Here is a 20,879-nt window from a genome sequence, read left to right as displayed (position 1 = left end):
TTTTCTACTTATTTCAAGTAAAAATGTGTTTGAAACAAGTGAAAAATGATGTAAAAACAAGTTAATTTTTAGGTGACGAGTCTTATTTTAAGTGAAAAGAGATTAGTTTTGACTAGAAATGAGACATTTTGACAAGAAATAAGACAAATATTCTTGGACAGATTGTGAGTTTCTGCAGTGTGTTGTAACGTTCAGTCAGAACCAAACCCAGAGAGGAGGGAGGAGGAGGGCGTGGAGCTGCTGCTTCAGCCGATAAACTCTTACATAACAGGCCTCACACACACACACACACACACACACACACACACACACACACACACACACACACACACACACACACACACACACACACACACACACACACACACACACACACACACTCAGCTGACTGTTTTCCTCAGAGTGTGTGTGGCTCATTAGCAGTCAGTAGTTGAGTGTGTGCAGTCAGTCAGGATGTTGCAGGAGCTGCTGCTGCTCGGAGCTCTGCTGCTCGGCCTCTACGGTCTTCTCCACGTCACCGTGTTCAGACTGCCCCGATGCACATCCACCGTCAAGCTGACCGGGAAAACCGCCGTGGTCACCGGTGAGTTCAGGGCCTGTGGGAGAAAAGGGAAGCGAGAAGGAGGAGGGGAAGTGGAGTCCTGTGGAGACTAGATCTGTGTCCTGGATTAGTTTGTTGTTTCTCACTTCCTCTAATTCTTCTAAACTTTACTCAGAGTTGTTGCAGTTTCTGTAAAGTGGCTGCTTTGTTTTAACTTTTTACTTACACTTTAAACTGCATTGAAATGAGAGCTGCTACCTCAATGTTGTTGTGTTAAGCAGCAATAACAATAAAGAGATTCTGATTCTGAAATCTATTTAACTGTTTTGCTGATGCATTTGGGGGAAAAAAAAGGTTGTTTTTGCATCATTTTCATGTTTCTGACAATTATTTATTTTTCCTTCATCACAAACGAACTGCAGCTGAACTTGGATCATTTCACTGCGCAGGAGAGAAAACAGAGACTTGGCTTCTTTTCTCTTTAGTCCCAAGATGTTTTGATGATTTCTTCACTGAGGTGAAACTTGGACAGAATAGGACAGGATCGGTCCAAATCAACCTTTAGATAAGAATTGCTTCTGAATCTTTGTGTATTCTTTGGGGAGGTGTTTTGTATAAACCCGTATAAGGTTTTTAACCTCTCCTGCACTTACTATTCTTGTTTCCAGGGCCGTTGCTAGGAATTCTGGGCCCCCTTAAAGAATACTAGAGTGGGCCCCTACCCGCTGACTTTTCCACTTTTTTTCTTAAAGTGCATTCACACCGGGCGCCAGGCGAATTTTTCGCGCGATAAGATTACATACAAAGTCAATGTAAAGGCGCGAATGGATGCGAATTTGTGCCGGCGTTGTGAATGACTCGAATGGCGCTACACGAATTAAGCGAACACGCGAGATTCGCCTGTTTGCGCAAGTTCAAAATATTGAACTCAAGTGAAATATTCGCGTGAATGCCACAAGTAAAAACAAATATTTCAGCGGGCAAACTCAAGCGAGTAGAGCGAGGCGAATATTTTACTCGCGGCCGGTGTGAACGCACTGTTAGACTACGTGTGTATTATAATTTTCTTATTTAGCCTACTTTGTTTTGATGCTAATGCAGCATTACTATGAGTATTAGTCAGGGTCTTATGCAGAATAATTCAGTCATACAAAGATTAGACTACTGGGGTTTTTGTGGGCCCAACTGGGCGCTGGGCCCCTAGAGTTATCATCACCTTCTCCCCTATACAACGGCCCTGCTTGTTTCATTTCTGTTTTTGAAATTGTCATTGATTTTTACGGTGCAAATAAATAAAACTAAAACTAAGAGATAATCAAGATCAAAGCTCCAGAGCAGAAACGATCGTTAATCACCAGAGGAAGCACAACTCCTGACGTCACTGAGAGTTCACAGATAAAAAATTCAGTTGTTTAAACGTCTTTAAACATCTTCTGTTCCCGTCCTGCAGGAGCCAACACCGGCATCGGTAAGACCACGGCCCTGGACTTGGCCCGGAGAGGGGCCAGAGTGATCCTGGCCTGTCGGGACCGAGGCCGAGCCGAGGCAGCGATCCGGGACATCGTCCAGGTAAAGAGCCGGTCTGGAGTTCCTCAGGGCGCCGCTCCAGGTCCTCCTCTGTTCTGTTTCAAATATGTTTATTAGGAAACTGATCACATAACAGTCGACAGTTATGTTGCCATGTTTTTTACAGAAGATGAGAAAAGTAATCCTTGACAAAAAGGACTAATGACAAAACTGCACAGATAGTAAACATGAACAAGGCAGATAAAACAAAACAGACAGGACAAAAAAAAAGGGCAGTACAGTGAGTACCCCCACCCCACCCCCTAGGAGAGCATCCAACTAAGGACTCAATCAGATTGTCTTTCGAGATGAGAGACCAAAGGTTGCCAGATTTTTATCAAAGTCCCTCAACTTGTCTTTCAGAATAAATCGAATTCTCTCCAAATGTAAAGTGTCTGTCAAATCAGTCAACCATTGTTTAAATGAGGGGACCTCTTTCTTCTTCCAGTTGAGTAGGATCAGTTTTTTTATGCCAGAAGTTGTAGTTGTGCACTATTTAGCTTCCTTATTTAGCCCCTCAGATGTTTATTGATGAATTATTAAACTAAGATCTGGGTCTAATTGAATTCCCCAAATCAACGAAAAGAAATCAAATATTTCATGCCAATAGTTTTGAAGTTTGGGGCAGAGAGCTAAACTATGAGATAGGACACCTACCCTCCATGGACTCACACTTCTCACACATAGGAGAGACTTCAGGAAATATTCTATGCAGCTTCGTTTGGGAGTAATGAAGTCTGTGCAATATTTTAAATTGAATCAAACAGTGTCACTCTAGCGTACTCAGATGTTATAAAAGCCGTAACACCTCTGACCTTTGACCTCTGGTGGTCTGGTCCTGACTAGGAGACGGGGAACAGCCAGGTGGTCTTCATGCAGCTCGACCTCGCCAGCCTTCAGTCTGTTCGCTCCTTCGCCGACGACTTCCTGCGGTCCGAGTCCAGACTGGACCTGCTCATCAACAACGCAGGTCAGAACCTCGTATAGCGCCTCATCGTGTAATAATGTAATAAATCTTCACATCACGATGTAATAATGACATGTTTTGTAACAATCTGACACATTGAACGTGAATCTTTGCCGCATTTTGTAATAAGTTGTTACATAAAGCACCAAAAAAAATTGAGGCTCATGGGATTTCTTGGTTTCCCTCATTACACTCATCAAATACACAATCCAACAACTCCACAACGCTCTGGTGGACAAGTTGTGAGCTGCACATTCACCACGCTATGAGATAATAACACAACGTTACCACACAGAGTTGTTTTAGAGGGAAATTCATGCAAAACCGCTGAAAAAAACCTCTAAAACAACTCTGTGTGGTAACGTTGTGTTATTATCTCATAGCGTGGTGAATGTGCAGCTCACAACTTGTCCACCAGAGCGTTGTGGAGTTGTTGGATTGTGTATTTGATGAGTTTGATGATGAGGGAAACCAAGAAATCCCATAATGAGCCTCCGTAGCGTAGCTCTGAGCAGCTCACGGCTCTGCTCCACCGTTCTAAAAACAGCTTGCACCGACAATTAAAGGTAACGAACCTACTGCTATGACTATAGGGATTATGGTGATGGGCCAGTTTGACAAAATGTTGAACTATCCTTTTAATTAAAGGATGATTAACGTTTTGATTATTAATCCGTCATGCTGAGCGCGGCTAAAGACATCCTGCGTCTGCACTGCAAAAACTCAAAATCTTTCCAATTTGTCTTATTTCTAGTCAAAACTAATCTCTTTCCACTTAAAATAAGACTCATCACCTAAAAATCAACTTGTTTTTAGATCATTTTCACTTGTTTCAAACAAATTTTCACTTGAAATAAGTAGAAAAATCTGCCAGTGAAAGCAAGTTTTTTGTGCTTGTAATAAGAAAGAAAAACTTGCTCCACTATCAGATTTTTCTCCTTATTTCAAGTGAAAATCTGCTTGAAAGAAGTTAAAAAGTGTCTAAAAACAAGTTGATTTTTAGGTGACAAGTCTTATTTTAAGTAGAATTAGATTAGTTTTGACTAAAAATGACATTTTGACTAGAAATAAGACAAATATTCTTGGTAAGATATTTGAGTTTTTGCAGTGTGGTCTTCACTTCCTGTTTTCTCTGTCCTCAGGTCTGATGAACGGCGGGAAGACCGAGGACGGGTTCGGGATGATCTTCGGCGTAAATCACCTGGGCCACTTCCTGCTGACGGTGCTGCTGCTGGAGCGGCTGAAGGCCAGCGGGCCGAGCCGCGTGGTGACCGTGGCCTCCAAGGCCTACTCCTTTGGGAAGCTGGACTTCAGCTGCCTGACGAGCCACAAGGAGCTGGTTCTGGGCAGCAGCGACTTCAGCCTCTTCCAGAGTTACTCCTGCAGCAAACTCTGCAACGTGCTGTTCACACACGAGCTCAACAAGAGGCTGCAGGACTCAGAGGTCACCTGCTACAGCCTCCACCCAGGTCAGGACCCCACGCAACACGCAACACCAACACCAACACCCTGACTCTGTCATGGTTCAGCTCAGTTAAAGTCATATTCTGGCAGAAGTTTAACCCATGAAAATTGTTTTACATCAAGGACCCGAAATTGACACAAATTAGACCACGGACCCCCATTAGACAAAATTTTGAAGCAAATATTTGTTCTGAGACTGAAGAATGTTTCTATTTTAGTCAGTGTACATTCAAATTTGGGCCAATGGTGTGAATTTTTGGAAATATTATAGAGAAAAACAAATAATTCTAGAAAATGTGGCTAAATTTTTTAAAAAAAAGGAAGAAAATTCTCAAAAACAAAACAGTTGTAAAATTCTGGGGGGAAAAAAGTGGTACAATTTCTCTAAAAACATTTACATTTCTAGAAAAAATGGTAAAAAAAAAAATAAAAACAATTGGAAAAAGTGGCAAAATTTCTAAAAAAAAAAAAAAAAAAGAAGAAGAAGAAAAATAAGATTCTCAAAAAGAAAAAAGAGGTTTAAAATTCTGGGAAAAAGTGGTACAATTTCTCTAAGAACATTTAAACATTTCTAGAAAAAAGTGGTAAGAATTCTTAAAATCATTTTTTTTCTTTTTAATTCTAGAAAAAAGTGGCAACATTTCTAAAAAAGAAAAAAAAAAGTTTAAAAATTTTAGAAAAAAAGTTGTAAAAATTGAAGAAATAGCTGTGGACCCCCTTGAACCCTCTCAGGGACCCCTGGGGGTCCCCCAGACCCCACTTTGAGAACCACTGGTTTAAAGTCCCTAATAACTAGCGAGTGTTGATGGGGAAATAAACAGAGTTGAGTTGATCAAACTATCACAGTCAACAAAACTGCTGCAGTTTAGGAACTAAACATCACTGGACTCTTTACTGGTCAGGGCTTCTGAGTTGTGTTTTGGTCTCTTTCAGTAGAAACGGTGCGTTAACTTAGACCATGGGTTAAACTTACGCTGGAATATCCCTTTAAACTTCAGATCACCTGTGGCAACAACAGGTGTGACATCAGTGAACAAAGTCAAAGTCAAACAAAACTTTATTAATCCCTGTAGGGAAATAAAGGTGTCTCTCTCACCCAGACATTTTAAAACACAGACGAGACAGAACCAGGAAGTCTAGTGTTCAATATAAAAGCAGATAAAATGTCTATGAAGGTTCAGTATAAACACAGTGGAAAAACTATAAATAGAATATATAATAACTCATTAAAGCAACGATAGAGGTTATTGGAGCAGAGGTCTTTAGAGTCTGATAGCAGCTGGATGAAGGACGTAGAGAACGAGGTGAGGGGCTCCCAGGTGAACCCCTCACCTCGTTCTATCTCTATCTCAGCTGTGATTGGCTCAGACCCAGGCCCCCGGCTCTATCTCAGCTGTGATTGGCTCAGACCCAGGCCCCCGGCTCTATCTCAGCTGTGATTGGCTCAGGCCCAGATCCACGGCTGCTCAGATAAGAGAGGAGCTGATGGTCCAGAGTCCTGATACTAATCTACCTGTGAGCTGATAGGCTGCTGGTTGATTACATCATCACACCTGTCCTCTGTCCTCACCTGTGGGTGTGAGAGGAATCTGATCAGTCGTCAATAAACACCGATGGGTTTAGACACACGGTAACAACTGAACACTGATGTAAAAATGTTTCCAGCTGCTTCTTGTTGTGATCAGCTGATCGATCGGCTCAGTCATCAACTCCAGATGTTTGCTACAGTAAACAGCTGCTGGGAAGAAGAAGAAGAAGAAGAAGTAGAGGCAGCAAAGATAGTAATAGAGTATATTTGGAAGTAGAAGTAGACAAAGTAGAAGAAGTAGGTGCAGCAAAGATTGTATAAGTAGTATAAGTAGTAGTAGTAGTAGAAGAAAAGATAGATAGATAGATAGATAGATAGATAGATAGATAGATAGATAGATAGATAGATAGATAGATAGATAGATAGATAGATAGATAGATAGATAGATAGATAGATAGATAGATAGAAGCTTTATTGTCATTGTAAAAGAAAATACAATGGAATTGCCAGTGGCCTCTGCGTCAACAAATGCAAACAAATATATATGACACAAAACAACATACACAACCATTCTGGCCAGCAGGAAAAATAACTATGTAACTCAAATGTATAAAGATATATAAATAGGCTAAAAATAACAGTGCAAATGGCAAAAGTGCATCAGTGCTTCCGGTTCAGGGTATGGCGAAGAACACATGAAGCATGATGATGCTTCGTCTCACTGAAACTGAAACCGTCCATTTCTAATTCCAGACTAATTCACGGGCTCCTCCTTAACAGCTTCTGCTTGTTGCCGTGGCAGCGTCACGAGGGCCGTGGTGAACCTCCTGACGCACGGCGGCCGTGAACGCCACACAGAAGTCCTCTGTGTCGTTTAACGTTTTAATTTAACCCTAAAGCTCCAGAGGAAGCCGGTTTCACACTGGATCATTTAAAATTTAAACTAAGGAAACACAGAACGAGCTGAAATAAAGAAAAAGAAGAGATTTATTAATTTTATGAACTATTTTCATGTTTTTGTTTGTCTGGACTGAAGATAAGATTTATATACTATAGACTAATTAATCTTTTAGAGGTTCAGTCAATTTATTTGATGTCTTTTCTATTCATTCAATAGGCCTATGTCTTTCTTTTTTCTAATTCCCCCCTCGTTTTTACATGTTCGAAATTATGGAAGTCCATTTCTGCCACTTGATGAAAAAAAAAAAAGATACAATAACTCAGGATAATGAGATACTAAGTCATAATTATGTATATTCAATTATCTCATAGTTTTGAGTTAGTATCTCATTATTTTGAGTTATTATATCTTATTTTTTTAAAATCACGTGTCAGAAATGGGCTTTCATACGAAATAAACAAAGAATAATCAAATTTTAAAGGGATGCTACTAGCTAATTAGCGACTTTAGGTGGAGGCAGGCTAACACTACCCATACACTTCCAGCGTTTTGAGCTAAGCTAATTAGCGACTTTAGGTGGAGGCAGGCTAACACTACCCATACACTTCCAGCGTTTGAGCTAAGCTAATTAGCGACTTTAGGTAGGAGGCAGGCTAACACTACCCATACACTTCCAGCGTTTTGAGCTAAGCTAATTAGCGACTTTAGGTGGAGGCAGGCTAACACTACCCATACACTTCCAGCGTTTTGAGCTAAGCTAATTAGCGACTTTAGGTAGGAGGCAGGCTAACACTACCCATACACTTCCAGCGTTTTGAGCTAAGCTAATTAGCGACTTTAGGTGGAGGCAGGCTAACACTACCCATACACTTCCAGCGTTTGAGCTAAGCTAATTAGCGACTTTAGGTAGGAGGCAGGCTAACACTACCTATACACTTCCAGCGTTTTGAGCTAAGCTAATTAGCGACTTTAGGTGGAGGCAGGCTAACACTACCCATACACTTCCAGCGTTTTGAGCTAAGCTAATTAGCGACTTTAGGTAGGAGGCAGGCTAACACTACCCATACACTTCCAGCGTTTTGAGCTAAGCTAATTAGCGACTTTAGGTAGGAGGCAGGCTAACACTACCCATACACTTCCAGCGTTTTGAGCTAAGCTAATTAGCGACTTTAGGTAGGAGGCAGGCTAACACTACCCATACACTTCCAGCGTTTGAGCTAAGCTAATTACGGGCGATACGGCTCTATCTCCCTCGTTACTGCACGCACAGTCAAAAGGATGGTGTCTATCTGCTGGTCATGGACTCGGGAGTGAGGCAAGACACGGAAAAATTATATCCCTTTATAAAACAAGGTCCTAACCTCCCTCTCTCTGTCTCTCTGTCTCTTTGTCTCTCTCCAGGAGCCATCAAGACCGAGATCGGCCGCTACTCCGGGTTCTGGTGGAGGCTCTTCCTCACACCGATCATCTTCCTCTTCTTCGTGGACGCTGAGTCCGGGGCGCAGACGTCGCTCCACTGCGCCCTGCAGCCGGGCATCGAGCACCTGAGCGGCCGCTACTTCACGCACTGCGCCCCGCTGCTCGACATCGAGGCCAAGGCCCGAGACGACGCCGCCGCCAAGAAGCTGTGGGAGCTCAGCGAGAGTTTCTGTGGCCTGTCCTGAACAGTGTGTATGTGTGTGTGATGTTTTAATAAAACTCATTAAAGTTCAGCATTTTACTGAAAAACCAAAAGTCTGAGTGTCCTTGAACGCAATAAAGAAGATTATATAGGCTTTATATCATATTGATCCTTTAATATTTGATAGTACACATCATAATTATTCATATTAACAATATATTTGTATTATTGATAATAATCTGAAACATAAATAGTGTGACAGTTGACAGGTCCTGTCACTATGCCTCCAATTGACCATGCGCCCTGGCTACTTGGCTAAGGGGATGTCCCTTTGGCCAAGTGGCTTCTGGAGTTCGAAACCCGCCTTGGCCTTTTTCACCTTGCCACAATAGTAATTTGTTAGATTAGATTAGATGCTTTTATTGTCGTGGCACATTTCCATACAGTGAAATTTACTTTGAGAGCAGAGTGATCCCTATCGTCCCTTTAAATACTCATAAAAACACTAAAAACCTAAATAATAAGTTTAAAAAAAAACATGTCAAATGTAAAGTGCGGTGAATATGCTGAGTCACTGATTTCACTGCTATTCATTGTTTTTTTAGTAAAGAAAAAACAAAGAAAAACACGCACTCTCCAAAAAACTTTCAGGAACAAACTGAAGAGGTGCACGGCCAAAAGTTGCACTTAAAGAAAAAGAAGACGTTGTGGAAACCGGTCTGTGTGTTTTAAGCGCCGACGCAGTTTGCAATAAAAAGCAATGAGAAGGACACGAGTGCTGCTGGCCTTTCTTCTTTTTCTTTTTTTTTCTTTTAGTAAATTAAAACATTCAGTTTTATTGTTTTGTTTTTCTTCAGTTCAGTGAAATAAAACTGAATCTAACAAAGTTTAAACTCTTCAACTGTTTAAAGTTTTTTGTTGTTGTTTTTTCTTTAGGCTGTTCCTTGTAAAGTTGTTTTATTTTGAAGGTGTGGGCAGGAAGTGAGGTGTAGCCAGGTGTGTGGGGTTCAGGTGAGTCAGTAGGTGGAGATTTTATTTTGTTCTGGAGGAATGTTGCTACTGTTTGGGCTCCCTCACCTAAAGAAAAACAAGGAAAAGGCCAATACAACTTTTATTATCAATCCTATTATTTTAATGGCAAACTTTCATATTCATAAATACAAATTCATTAAAAAAAAACTAAAAAAAACTTCTTTTACTGCTCTTAGCGGTGACCTCACACTGCCTCAGGTCAGATAGTGGAGCTCAGAGTTCAGACCAACATGGTGAAGCAGCATTTAGCTTATCTATCTATCTATCTATCTATCTATCTATCTATCTATCTATCTATCTATCTATCTATCTATCTATCTATCTATCTATCTATCTATCTATCTATCTATCTATCTATCTATCTATCTATCTATCTATCTATCTATCTATCTATCTATCTATCTATCTATCTATCTATCTATCTATCTATCTATCTACTGGAACAAACTACCAGCAGACCTGAGATCAGCCACAACTGTGAGCACTTTTAAATCCAGGTTAAAAACATTTCTCTTTCCACGTGCTTATAGCTGAGCTCTTTTTAACAACTTGAAACTTGATATATTTTCTTTTATTTTACTTTTTAAAATTCTTCTTTGCTCCTGCTTTTAACTGTGTTTTTTGTTTCTGTGCTGTTTTATGCTGTTCTTTTTTCTTTTCTTTTCTGTTCTGTCTTTATGTAAAGCACATTGAGTTGCCTTGGTATGAAATGTGCTATATAAATAAAGATGCCTTGCCTTACATAGCCTCCATCACATTTTCAAACAACCAAAGCGATGAAGACGGACGGTCAATATCTGTGAAGACTTGTACATTTTTTTGTAAACTCTGTAAATCCCCCCTGGCCTATATTATATTACAGAAGATTCAAGATTGTTTTATCATGTGAAACAAGAACTTGAAACTTTATATATTTTCTTTTCTTTTACTTTTTTATTCTTCTTAGCTCTTGTTTTTAACTCTGTGTTTTGTTTTCATGCTGTTTTATGCTGTTCTTTTTTCTTTTCTTTTTCTTTTTTTAGATGTCCTGTCTTTATGTAAAGCACATTGTGTTGCCTTGGTATGAAATGTGCTATATAAATAAAGAAGCCTTGCCTTACATAGCCTCCAAATTTTCAAACAACCAAAGTGATTAAGACGGTTAATGTCTGTGAAGACTTTTTGTAAACTTGTAATTCCCGCTGGCCTATATTATATTATAGAAGATTCAAGATTGTTTTATCATGTGAAACAAAGTGTCGAATTAAAAAAAAAAAAAAAGAAGAGTGTGTAGGTGAAAGGTCAAACTGAGATTTGTGTGAAAGCGTCGGAGGAACCGGTCGGACCAGGCCGAGCCGAGCCCAGGCAGGTAGACCCGGTCCGACAGGTGAAGCTCAGTCTCAGTCTCAGTCTCTACATAAGGAGAGAGGACACACCTGAGCTGCACCACAGACACATTCACACACACCTCACACACACACAGACACACACACACCGCGCCGCCATGTTCCAGCTGCTGCTGCTGGGCGCCGTGCTGCTCGCCGGGTACCTGGTCCTGGTCCAGACCCTCTTCAGACGGTCCCGCTGCAGAGGAGCCGCCGCGGTGGCCGGAAGGACCGTCGTCATCACGGGTGAGTCACACACACTTCACACACACACTTCCGGTCAGTTCACAGGGCCAGGTGAGGCGAGGCGCGAGGCAGCAGCTCAACCCGCACGTGTCGGATGAGTTTTCTCCTGCGCAAAACTGTGTTCAAGTGTTTAAATGTGACTGTTTCCATGGAGACCGATGGTTTTAAGCGGTTGTAGCGTTTTATTTTGTGCAACTTTTAGTGCAGAGTTTCTTAGAAAGACACGCGGGTCACGTGACGACATTAGCCAATCAGGAGAAAAGGAGTGTCGTCACGCCCTCAGTCTGAGGGCAGAGAGGTCTGGAAGACAAATGATCCATAGATTTCATCCCTGCAAACTATTTTTACGTAGATACAAAAAAGACATTGATGTGGACTGTTCATTCTGCAAACAATGTGAAGAACATCTTTATCATCTGTTTGTACTTTTATTTATCATTATTACATCATCAACCTGCTTGTTCTACTTGCAAAATACCACATACACAAATCCAAATTCGCTAACCACAATCCATTGTAATTGTAATTTTTGAGAAGGAACTCAAACAGTAGGCTACTTCACAACTATCCAATATTCATCACCAAAAAAGCTATTAAAACCACTGATTTATGCATTTTATATAATATTTTATTGGATTAATAGCAATGTAGCAAGGATAGATAGATAGATAGATAGATAGATAGATAGATAGATAGATAGATATATAGATAGATAGATAGATAGTCTTTATTGTCATTGAAAGAATTCAACTAAATTTACGTTGCTGCCCCGCTGTGGTACCATACAACATATTATATAAGACAAGATAAATATAAAACATGAAACAAATAAAGACATATCACATGAGACAAGATAAGTGTAAAAACATAAAGTACATGGAAGGATATACACATAATAGATATATGCACACAAAATAACTGACTTTGCAGGAATAACTGATGAAATCCCTACATGAATGCAAAATAAATGAATTTTGGTAATGAAATTTTTTTTTTATTTCTGTTATTACTTGTATTTGCAATTATTTATTTATCTCTGTATCTAATCAAGTTATTAAATCCTGTGTTAGTCTGATGTTAGGACCGTCTCTGTGATTACCAATATGAACACAACAGAGATATTCACAACCAAACTTAATTAATTTTGCATTTATGTAGGCGTTTTATTTTCTATTTATGTATTAATGTATTAATGTATTTTAACAAATCCCCGTCTACCTAACTAGCATACGGACACAGATACAAACTGAACAAAAGCAGAACTCAACATTCACTTTACTGACACAGTGTTTATTGCATAAGGCCTAATCATTATCACTGTTTACTGTTGTAACCTGACTGTTGTTGCTCTGACTTCCCGTGTTGTGTTTGCGCTGCAGGAGGAAACACCGGCATCGGTAAAGCCACAGCGCTGCACCTGGCCAGCAGGGGCGCCAGAGTCATCCTGGCCTGCAGGAACCGGGACAAGGCAGAGGCCGCCATCGCACAGATACAACAGGTGTGTTCACGTCTTACTCCCTCAGGTCGTCTGTCCCCTTCCTGTGGACACGACGCCTCAGAACAACTGACCCCCAACATGCAATCCAAAAACTGGAGGGGCCACAGTGAATGTGAATGTGCTATCTCAGGGGTTCTCAACTAGTCTCACTCTGGGCTCCACATCTTCCCGTGGTCATTAAGTCGCGACCCACTTTTATAGAATTCAAACCAAGATTTTTTTTTTTTTAAGCCTTTAAAAACTCATTTAGCTCTTTATTGAGCAAATGTACGGAAGTGAATAAAAAATATCAAACTGCACAAAATGGAGACCAACAAAACGATATATTTGACTTCTAATGCATCTCTGCATTCAGAGCATGTTCACAAAAGTGAATAAATATCAAATTGCACAAAATAAAGACCCACAAAACAAAACCAGACTCACTGCATCAGGCCTCATTGATAAGAAACTGATATCTTTGCATTCAGAGCAAATGGAGCAAATAATAAGAAAGTGAGGAGGAGCATTACAACTGCATGTGTTCACGTGTCTCGTGTGCCTTTCAAAATAAGTTATTTTTCAAAATAAAAGACATCAGATGTGCATTAAATATTATTTACTTTTTTGACCAGCTGTCCGCGACCCATCCAGAACGGGTCCCGACCCACCAGTTGAGAACCACTGTGCTATCTATTGTGGATGCCCTCAAATCACTTATTTTGGCCACTAACACTAGTGCTGGGGACCGAAAAGTTGGTAAACTGAATTTCAGAAACGTTATCTTGGCTAAGGAGGTGGAACAATAAGGTGGATGCACTTCAAAAAACTTATTTCACCGCTCCATGTCTTGATTTTTCTTGCTTCATTGTAAACAAATGCACACGGCCATGTGTTCAGTTCAGTTTTCAGTTTAATTTATTGACAAGGGACAATGTACATTAATAAAACATTGTAAAAAACAAATGTAAATGCAACAGAGTTACGTAGCTAAAAAAGCTAGTTTTCATCGCCAGTCCCTCTGCCTGATGATAAAAGGCAACCTTTAAGAAAAGCAACAATGAGGTAAAATACCAAAGACACATTAATAAATATACATTTGTTAGACAACACACACATTTGCGATAGCACCAAAAGACCAAAGACACTAAATATACATTTGTAAGGCCATAACACACGTTTGCAGTGGCACAAGGTATTAACAACTGCACATGGCCAAGCCAAAGCAACTGGACCTGTATAGTTCCTCTTTGATTAAACATTTGAAATCCCTAGTTTAATGTTACACTGCTTTCATATTTCCATTGAAGGTCGGCTACAGCCTACATCCTCAGTGGATGTGAGGGTCTAAGGACAGAGGATGTTGTTGTGATGTCATGTAAAGCCCTTTGAGACAAACTGTTGCTAAAAACGGGTTATACAGATTAAATGACCTTGCCAACATCTTCATCTTCTTATGTTGCAGGAGACAGGAAGTACCGACGTGGTCTACATGCACCTGGACCTGGCCAGTCTGAAGTCCGTTCGCTGCTTCGCCGAAACCTTCCTGAAGTCTGAGTCCAGGCTCGACCTGCTCATCAACAACGCCGGTACACACACACACACACACACACACACACACACACACACACACACACACACACACACACACACACACACACACACACTGTAAACAAAGGTGGAGACCCACAGGTTTCAGACCAGACAGCTGTGATCTCCAGCAGAGAACAGGGATGTCATGATTTACTTGTTTTCACAGTTAATCGCGCCGGTATTAAACACCACAGTTAATTAACCGTAAAGATTCCTAGATACCGTTCCTCTCCAAAAAAGATGATGTTGGAACCATATGTGGCGCCAAAATAAAGGTTAATGCACAGACACTGGTCCATTTACTCAACCTTAACGTAACATTGAATTGGTAGGAATTTAAATGTTAGCGTGTCATTTGTACTTTAAACAAAACAAAACGAAACAAAAAACGATTAAAAAAACGTAAACATTTGGTCTAGATGACAATTTAAGAGCTGAATATTTCAAACACTTCCTCTAGGGGGTTAATAATTAATAATTGTTCCTATATTAATAGGAATAGTGCTTGAGCGTGAACACACACGCACACATGCACGAACACACACAGAGAGATCCAAGCACTTCATTAACTCATAAGTTATTTATTTTTTATCAACTTATTTTATTTATTAGTGATAGGTTACCTTTTTTGTGTGCCTTGTCTTGTATCTGTTGCTGCTGTGACAAAGTGAATTTCCCCCTTGGGGGATTAATAAAGTTTTATTCTATTCTATTCTAGATACTTGAAATATTTTATGTAAACATATGAGTAATGTAATTATATTTTGACTGTATTTGATTTTACACATTCATATTGTTGTGAAATTAATTGATGCAGAATAATCATGATAATCGTAGTACCGTGACTATTTTTCTGACAATAATGTTGTGAAGAGAAGGTATAACGGTGACATCTAACAGAGAAACACCCTGTGTGTCTGCAGGTCTGGTGGCCGACGGGCGGACCGAGGAGGGCTTCGGGGTCCAGTTCGGGGTGAACCACCTGGGCCACTTCCTGTTGAGCTGCCTGCTGCTGGAGCGGCTGAAGGAGGAGGGGGGGGGCCGGGTGGTCACCGTGTCCTCCATGGCCTACCGCTGGGGGAGCATCGACTTCGAGGTGAGCTCTCACATCACACCCCGTCCTGACAGACGGCGACGCGAGCGAGGAAAAGACATTAGAATGTGTTACGTTTCCATCAGCCTGTCCTGACGCCGTCCAGCGATGTCACTCAACCCTGAAATTATCGCTGCGTTGTCTCTATCTGGACGACATTTGGCGGCGGTGTCCCGCCCCTAAACACTTCTTATTGGTTGATAAGTCCACGCTGCTTCCTGTTGACAAGCTAGTTATCAGAGAGAGGAGAATATGAGAGGAACAAACACTCAGAGATGTGAGAAACAGCAACCAGGAAATACCAGGAATCTCAGAATAGCGCCGCAAGTTTGTGTAGCTTCGTCCCTCGATGATTTGATTGGTTTGGATTCTGAACCAATAGAATATACTCGCCACAAAATCGTCACGCTGCATCAGGACACCCTCGCGCGAGTTTTTGTTGCCGTTTCGCTTGCTCGTTGTACGTCAAGATGAGGTGTTACGCTGCGTTTACATGGAAACGATCTGAACAGAAAACGCAAAAGTGGCGTTGCGTTCTCACCTTTTATTTCATTAGACGAGCGTTTTTGGGGTGGAAATCTGCGTGCATACGGTGACGCGGAAGTTGGTCGATTGGTCGCAGAAAAAAACAAAAACAAAATTTGGAGCCGTGTCTTGTGAAAATTAAGTCAAAATCTATAGGACTCAACTGTGTGCAAAAGGCCAGAAGGCTTTTTTTTTTATTATATTTTTGGGGCATTTATGCCTGCATGGATAGTACAGTTGAGACAGACAGGAGACGGGGAGGCAGAGAGAGGGGGATGACACGCAGTAAATGGCGCCTGACGCGGGACCAGGGCCGACTGCAGCGAGGACTGTGCCTCTATACATGGGACGCGCGCTCTAACCACTACGCCACACGACGCCCCGGCCAGAGGGCTTTTAATTTGAAGGGCCAGATATGGTGGTGGCAGCATCAGGCTCCATTACACACTTACACACTGCAATGGACAGACGTTGCAGTGTGTAGATGTTGCAGGGCACTTAGATGTGCAGAGCTGGTCGAGACAAAAGACTTGCAGCTGTAACTGCAGTGAAATGTGGTTGAACAACCAGCTGGTACTGGTTCTGTATACAGTACACATGCATGGCCACACTTTTCAGATTTTTATTCATCAAAAATCTTCAACAACATGAATCATTTTCCTTCCACTTCACAGTTCAATCAATCATCATTTATTTGTCATTGCCATAAATAACAATTAAATTACGTTGGAGCATACAACCTTACATAGTGAAAAGTGCATAGTGCAAAAATGTGCAATGGTGCAGAATCCCACGGGCGTCATGTACACGAAAGAAAGGACAAAAACACACGGGCGCCAGAGGACATGGTCAGAGGTAGTATAGTGTGTGTTGCAGCAATGCAAAGGCCAGTTCACAGTTGTTGTAAGGTGGAGTGTGGTTACTGTCCATATGGGGGGGGAGGGGGGGGACATGGAATGTGAACAAAGGAAAGACCAAAACAGAAACAGGGGCATCAGAGAACATGGTTCAGAGGTAGTATAGTGTGTGTTGCAGCAATGCACTACTTTGTGTTTGTCTATCACTTAAAACCCCAATAAAATACATTTCAGTTTGTGGTTGTAACGTGACAAAATGTGGAGAAGGTGCTGTGTGTTGTTGACCTCTGACCTCTGCTGCCTCCACGAGCTGACAGCAAAACTGATGAAAACAGGAACTAACTTTTATTGTGATACAACAAACCACCACAGGAAGTGGTTTTATTGTGGCGGGCTGCCCTCCATTGGTCCAACTGGGTCAGAGGGGTTAATTAAAGGTTCAGTCTGCAGCTGTAACATCACAACAATGTTCCCACGTCACAGAACCAGTTCTCCTGGTTCAGCTCCGACCTGCTGTCAGATTCCTCCACACGTCATCACTTCACATGCTGATCATGCCTCTGTGTTCATGTGTGTGTGTGTGTGTGTGTTCATGTGTTCATGTGTTCATGTGTTCGTGTGTGTGTGTGCAGGGCCTGGCGGTGAACAGAGACCTGGGCACCGGCAGCTACAGCTGGCAGTTCTTCGCTGCGTACTGCAACAGTAAACTGTGTAACGTCCTGTTCACCCACGAGCTGGCCAAGAGGCTGAAAGGAAGCAACGTCACCTGCTACAGCCTCCACCCAGGTAAAACCCAATGTTTCACTCGTTGCCTGGCAACCACCTCACATCCGGTTGAGGATACCATCTCAGTGGACAACAAAAGTTGAAGAGATAGTTCAACATTTAGTCAAATTGTCCCATTGCCATAATCCCTACAGTCATAGCAGTAGGTTCGTTACCTTTAATTGTCGGTGCAAGCTATTTTTAGAACGGCAGAGCAGAGCCGTGAGCTGCTCAGAGCTACGCTACGGAGGCTCATTATGGGATTTCTTGGTTTCCCCTCATCATCAAACTCATCAAATACACAATCCAACAACTCCACAACGCTCTGGTGGACAAGTTGTGACCTGCACATTCACCACGCTATGAGATAATAACACAACGTTACCACACAGAGTTGTTTTAGAGGGAAATACAGAGACTGTTGATGAAAAACTGTCCCTGAAGGCAACGTGCATCAGTGGTTTTGCATGAATTTCCCTCTAAAACAACTCTGTGTGGTAACGTTGTGTTATTATCTCATAGTGTGGTGAATGTGCAGCTCACAACTTGTCCACCAGAGTGTTGTGGAGTTGTTGGATTGTGTATTTGATGAGTTTGATGAGGGAAGGCCAGTCTTTTTTTATATAGTAAGCATTTAAATTTAAACTTAAGCAATCGTACTTTACGTGCTATAGTTTTGCAACTTTCACCAAAATGTCTCAGTTATACTTTAGAAACTTTTGTACATTTAAACTCAAATTATGCAAATTATGAAGTTATCACTGTTTTTTTCTAAAACTTATTAAACCTTTCTTGCTCCACACTTTTTGCTCAATTGTCACCAAATTCCCCTAACTCTCCACAAAGTTAACACCTAGATATTTGATCAACCGAGCCTACAGTACATGAAAACGTTTGACTGTAAACATATACCATCCACTTCTTAATAAATACATTTTCATATTTTGGAGTCGTGGTGGTAAATGTCAGAATTTTATCTCAAAAACTGAATTTTTGAAACCATCTTGAATCCTGCTCTCATGTGAACAATTTGAGTCAATGTAATAGTGGCATTTTAAATCAGATTTTCTCTAATGAAGCAAAAGATTTATTGTTCAAAACAAATTTCCGTCTCTGTTTCCAGGTGTGGTTCGTACGGAGCTGTCCAGAAACGTCAGCCTGTGGCAGAAGATCTTCATCGAGCCCGTGGCCCGGCTGCTGTTCCTGGACCCCGAGGCCGGAGCTCAGACCACACTGCACTGCGCTCTGCAGGAGGGAATCGAACCTCTGAGCGGACGCTACTTCTCCTGCTGCGCCGTGCAGGAAGTGAGCGCCCTGGCCAGAGACGACGCCGTGGCCCGGAAGCTGTGGGAGGTCAGCGAGAGGCTCTGTGGACTCTCTTAAGGTGGACTGGACATGACGGACGGACTGTCAGATTTAAGGAGACTCGACCTGCAGTGATTGACAGATGGGTTTGGTGTGAAAACCACTGTTGTTGTGGAGGTGATGAATAAAGAGAACAGAGTGAGTGATGAGTGATGATGTGGTTTATTAAAGAAGCATTTAAAGCAGAAGTAAGCGATCCGGTGGTTTTGGCTAATGCTGCGTTCCAGGCAGGCTTTTGAAATCGTAAATTACAGCTTCAAGTCACGACTTACGACTTTGTAGCGTTCCAGGCAACCCACTCGTGTTTCTCCGACCTGTTTTACTGGTGAAAGTCACTATAACGGCCACTCGTAACTTCTGACCCGTGAACTCGTACCAGATCGAACTGGTACGACTTCACAGGTCGGAAAAACACGAGTTACGGGTTGCCTTGAACGCACCATAACGTCTTGTCAGCCGATGGAGTTAGCAGCCCCCGCCCTCGTCATGGATCTATTGGCCCTCGTCCCTACGTCACCACATTCAGGCGCATCCCTTGGCTGCACACACAGAGAGGACTGCCCCTTTATGCCGTTCTCTCTCCTCATTGGATAAAGGTTGTAGGATACAAGGAAAGTTTTCTCCTGGGCTCAGAGCAGAGCAGAGTGACTGACAGGCCCGTGTTTCAGACCAAACACTCTATGTAAGTGTATGTATGTGTATGTAAGTCGGAAGATACAACTATTTAAGACTTATATTAACACAAAAATATCGCTTACTTCTGCTTTAAGTTACATGAACAACAGTTGAAAATACCTGATCCCCTCAGTTCATTAGGAGTAGGAGATAGGCTACTGCAAAATGCACAGTCCAAAACGTAAATAATCCATCAACTACCGTAGAGAAAAGCATTTCAAATAAAAATTAAAAAGAGCAAAAAACAAACAAACAGACATACAATAAATACATGGTAATTTGTTTGTTGATGGTTTACATACAGGGGGAACATGCCTCCAACGCTTTCCTCCCCTCTAGGAACACCATAAAAGAACACCATAAAAGATCTCCACATACTATCAAAAATTAGATTAGAGTTTTTCCAGTGCCAGAGAATCTGGCCAATTTATGAAATGAATGCATCATCAATATGTGAATTTGAATGGAAATTTGAATTCCCATGATCATTGAATTATTTTGTAATTTTTCCTTTAATTAATATATTAGTATGATCATACTAAAACACAAGAAAGTAGATAACAAACATTGCAGCATGCAGTAGTTTGGTGCTCCTCTTCCTCTCTGCCATCATGCAGCCACGCCATGTACTGAGTAGAGAGGAGTTCTCTACAACGTTGCTATTGATAGGCAAGGCATCTTTATTTATATAGCGCCTCTCATACCAAGGCAACTCAATGTGCTTTACATGAAGACAAAACCTTTTTTTTAAAAGAACAGCATAAAACAGTATAAAAAAATAAATTAAAAAAAGATAACTAACCCACCACTACAGTTAATACAGACTCTCTCTGATTAAAAACAGGCTCGGAGTACTTTGACAAAGCAAATTATTGTGTAGCTATACATTATTTGTGCCATTTAAAATTTCACTTAATCATAACATTTAAGGGTGTTTAAACAAAGACAAAGAGTAGCCTACATATGTTGGTTCTGTAAATTTTTTAGCTCTCTCTATAATAGCCTATATTAAAGTGCTGAGTGACTACGTTCTTGTTGTGTTCTGTTGTGATTTAGTTTGTGATTTATTTTCACGAGTAACATAACGTTTCTAAAAGAATAAAACTAAGAATCCATGGATGGTTGGTTACCATGGAGATGGATACAACAACATGACATGGCGGAGTAATATGTTTAGTGATGAGTCAGGCTGCTGTCATGCTGATTTGAGCATGTTGACCAATCAGATTGCTTGGTTGGAACTACTTGTTGTATAATTGTTACTGGGGTTAGCATGGAGGCTGTAAAGAACAGGAAGTG

General features: G+C 41.3%; 1 protein-coding gene across 1 annotated transcript; it reads left to right on the top strand.

Annotated features, from left to right (window-relative positions):
* Positions 1-373: 373 nt before the first annotated feature.
* LOC311006145 (retinol dehydrogenase 11-like) lies at positions 374-19,054 on the top strand. The gene is made up of 9 exons (XM_083998851.1): positions 374-583; positions 1,992-2,110; positions 2,954-3,077; positions 4,217-4,543; positions 12,610-12,728; positions 14,173-14,296; positions 15,224-15,396; positions 17,408-17,561; positions 18,664-19,054. Exons 1-9 carry the CDS (start codon positions 454-456, stop codon positions 18,921-18,923), a joined length of 1,530 nt encoding a protein of 509 aa, XP_083854977.1. The 5' UTR covers positions 374-453; the 3' UTR covers positions 18,924-19,054.
* Positions 19,055-20,879: the final 1,825 nt, after the last annotated feature.

The sequence above is a fragment of the Trachurus trachurus genome (genome assembly GCF_905171665.1).
Source record: "Trachurus trachurus genome assembly, chromosome: 22".
In the NCBI taxonomy this organism is placed as follows: Eukaryota; Metazoa; Chordata; class Actinopteri; order Carangiformes; family Carangidae; genus Trachurus; species Trachurus trachurus.
Note: the sequence above shows the minus strand (reverse complement) of the source record. Positions and strands in the feature narration are given on the sequence as shown.

Bases quoted from the DNA above. Each gene is read 5' to 3' on its own strand.
- LOC311006145 (XM_083998851.1), top strand. From the start codon at position 454: ATGTTGCAGGAGCTGCTGCTGCTCGGAGCTCTGCTGCTCGGCCTCTAC. The intron at 4,544-12,609 runs GTCAGGACCCCA...TTTGCGCTGCAG, and splicing joins CTGCTACAGCCTCCACCCAG to GAGGAAACACCGGCATCGGT. The intron at 14,297-15,223 runs GTACACACACAC...GTGTGTCTGCAG, and splicing joins CCTGCTCATCAACAACGCCG to GTCTGGTGGCCGACGGGCGG.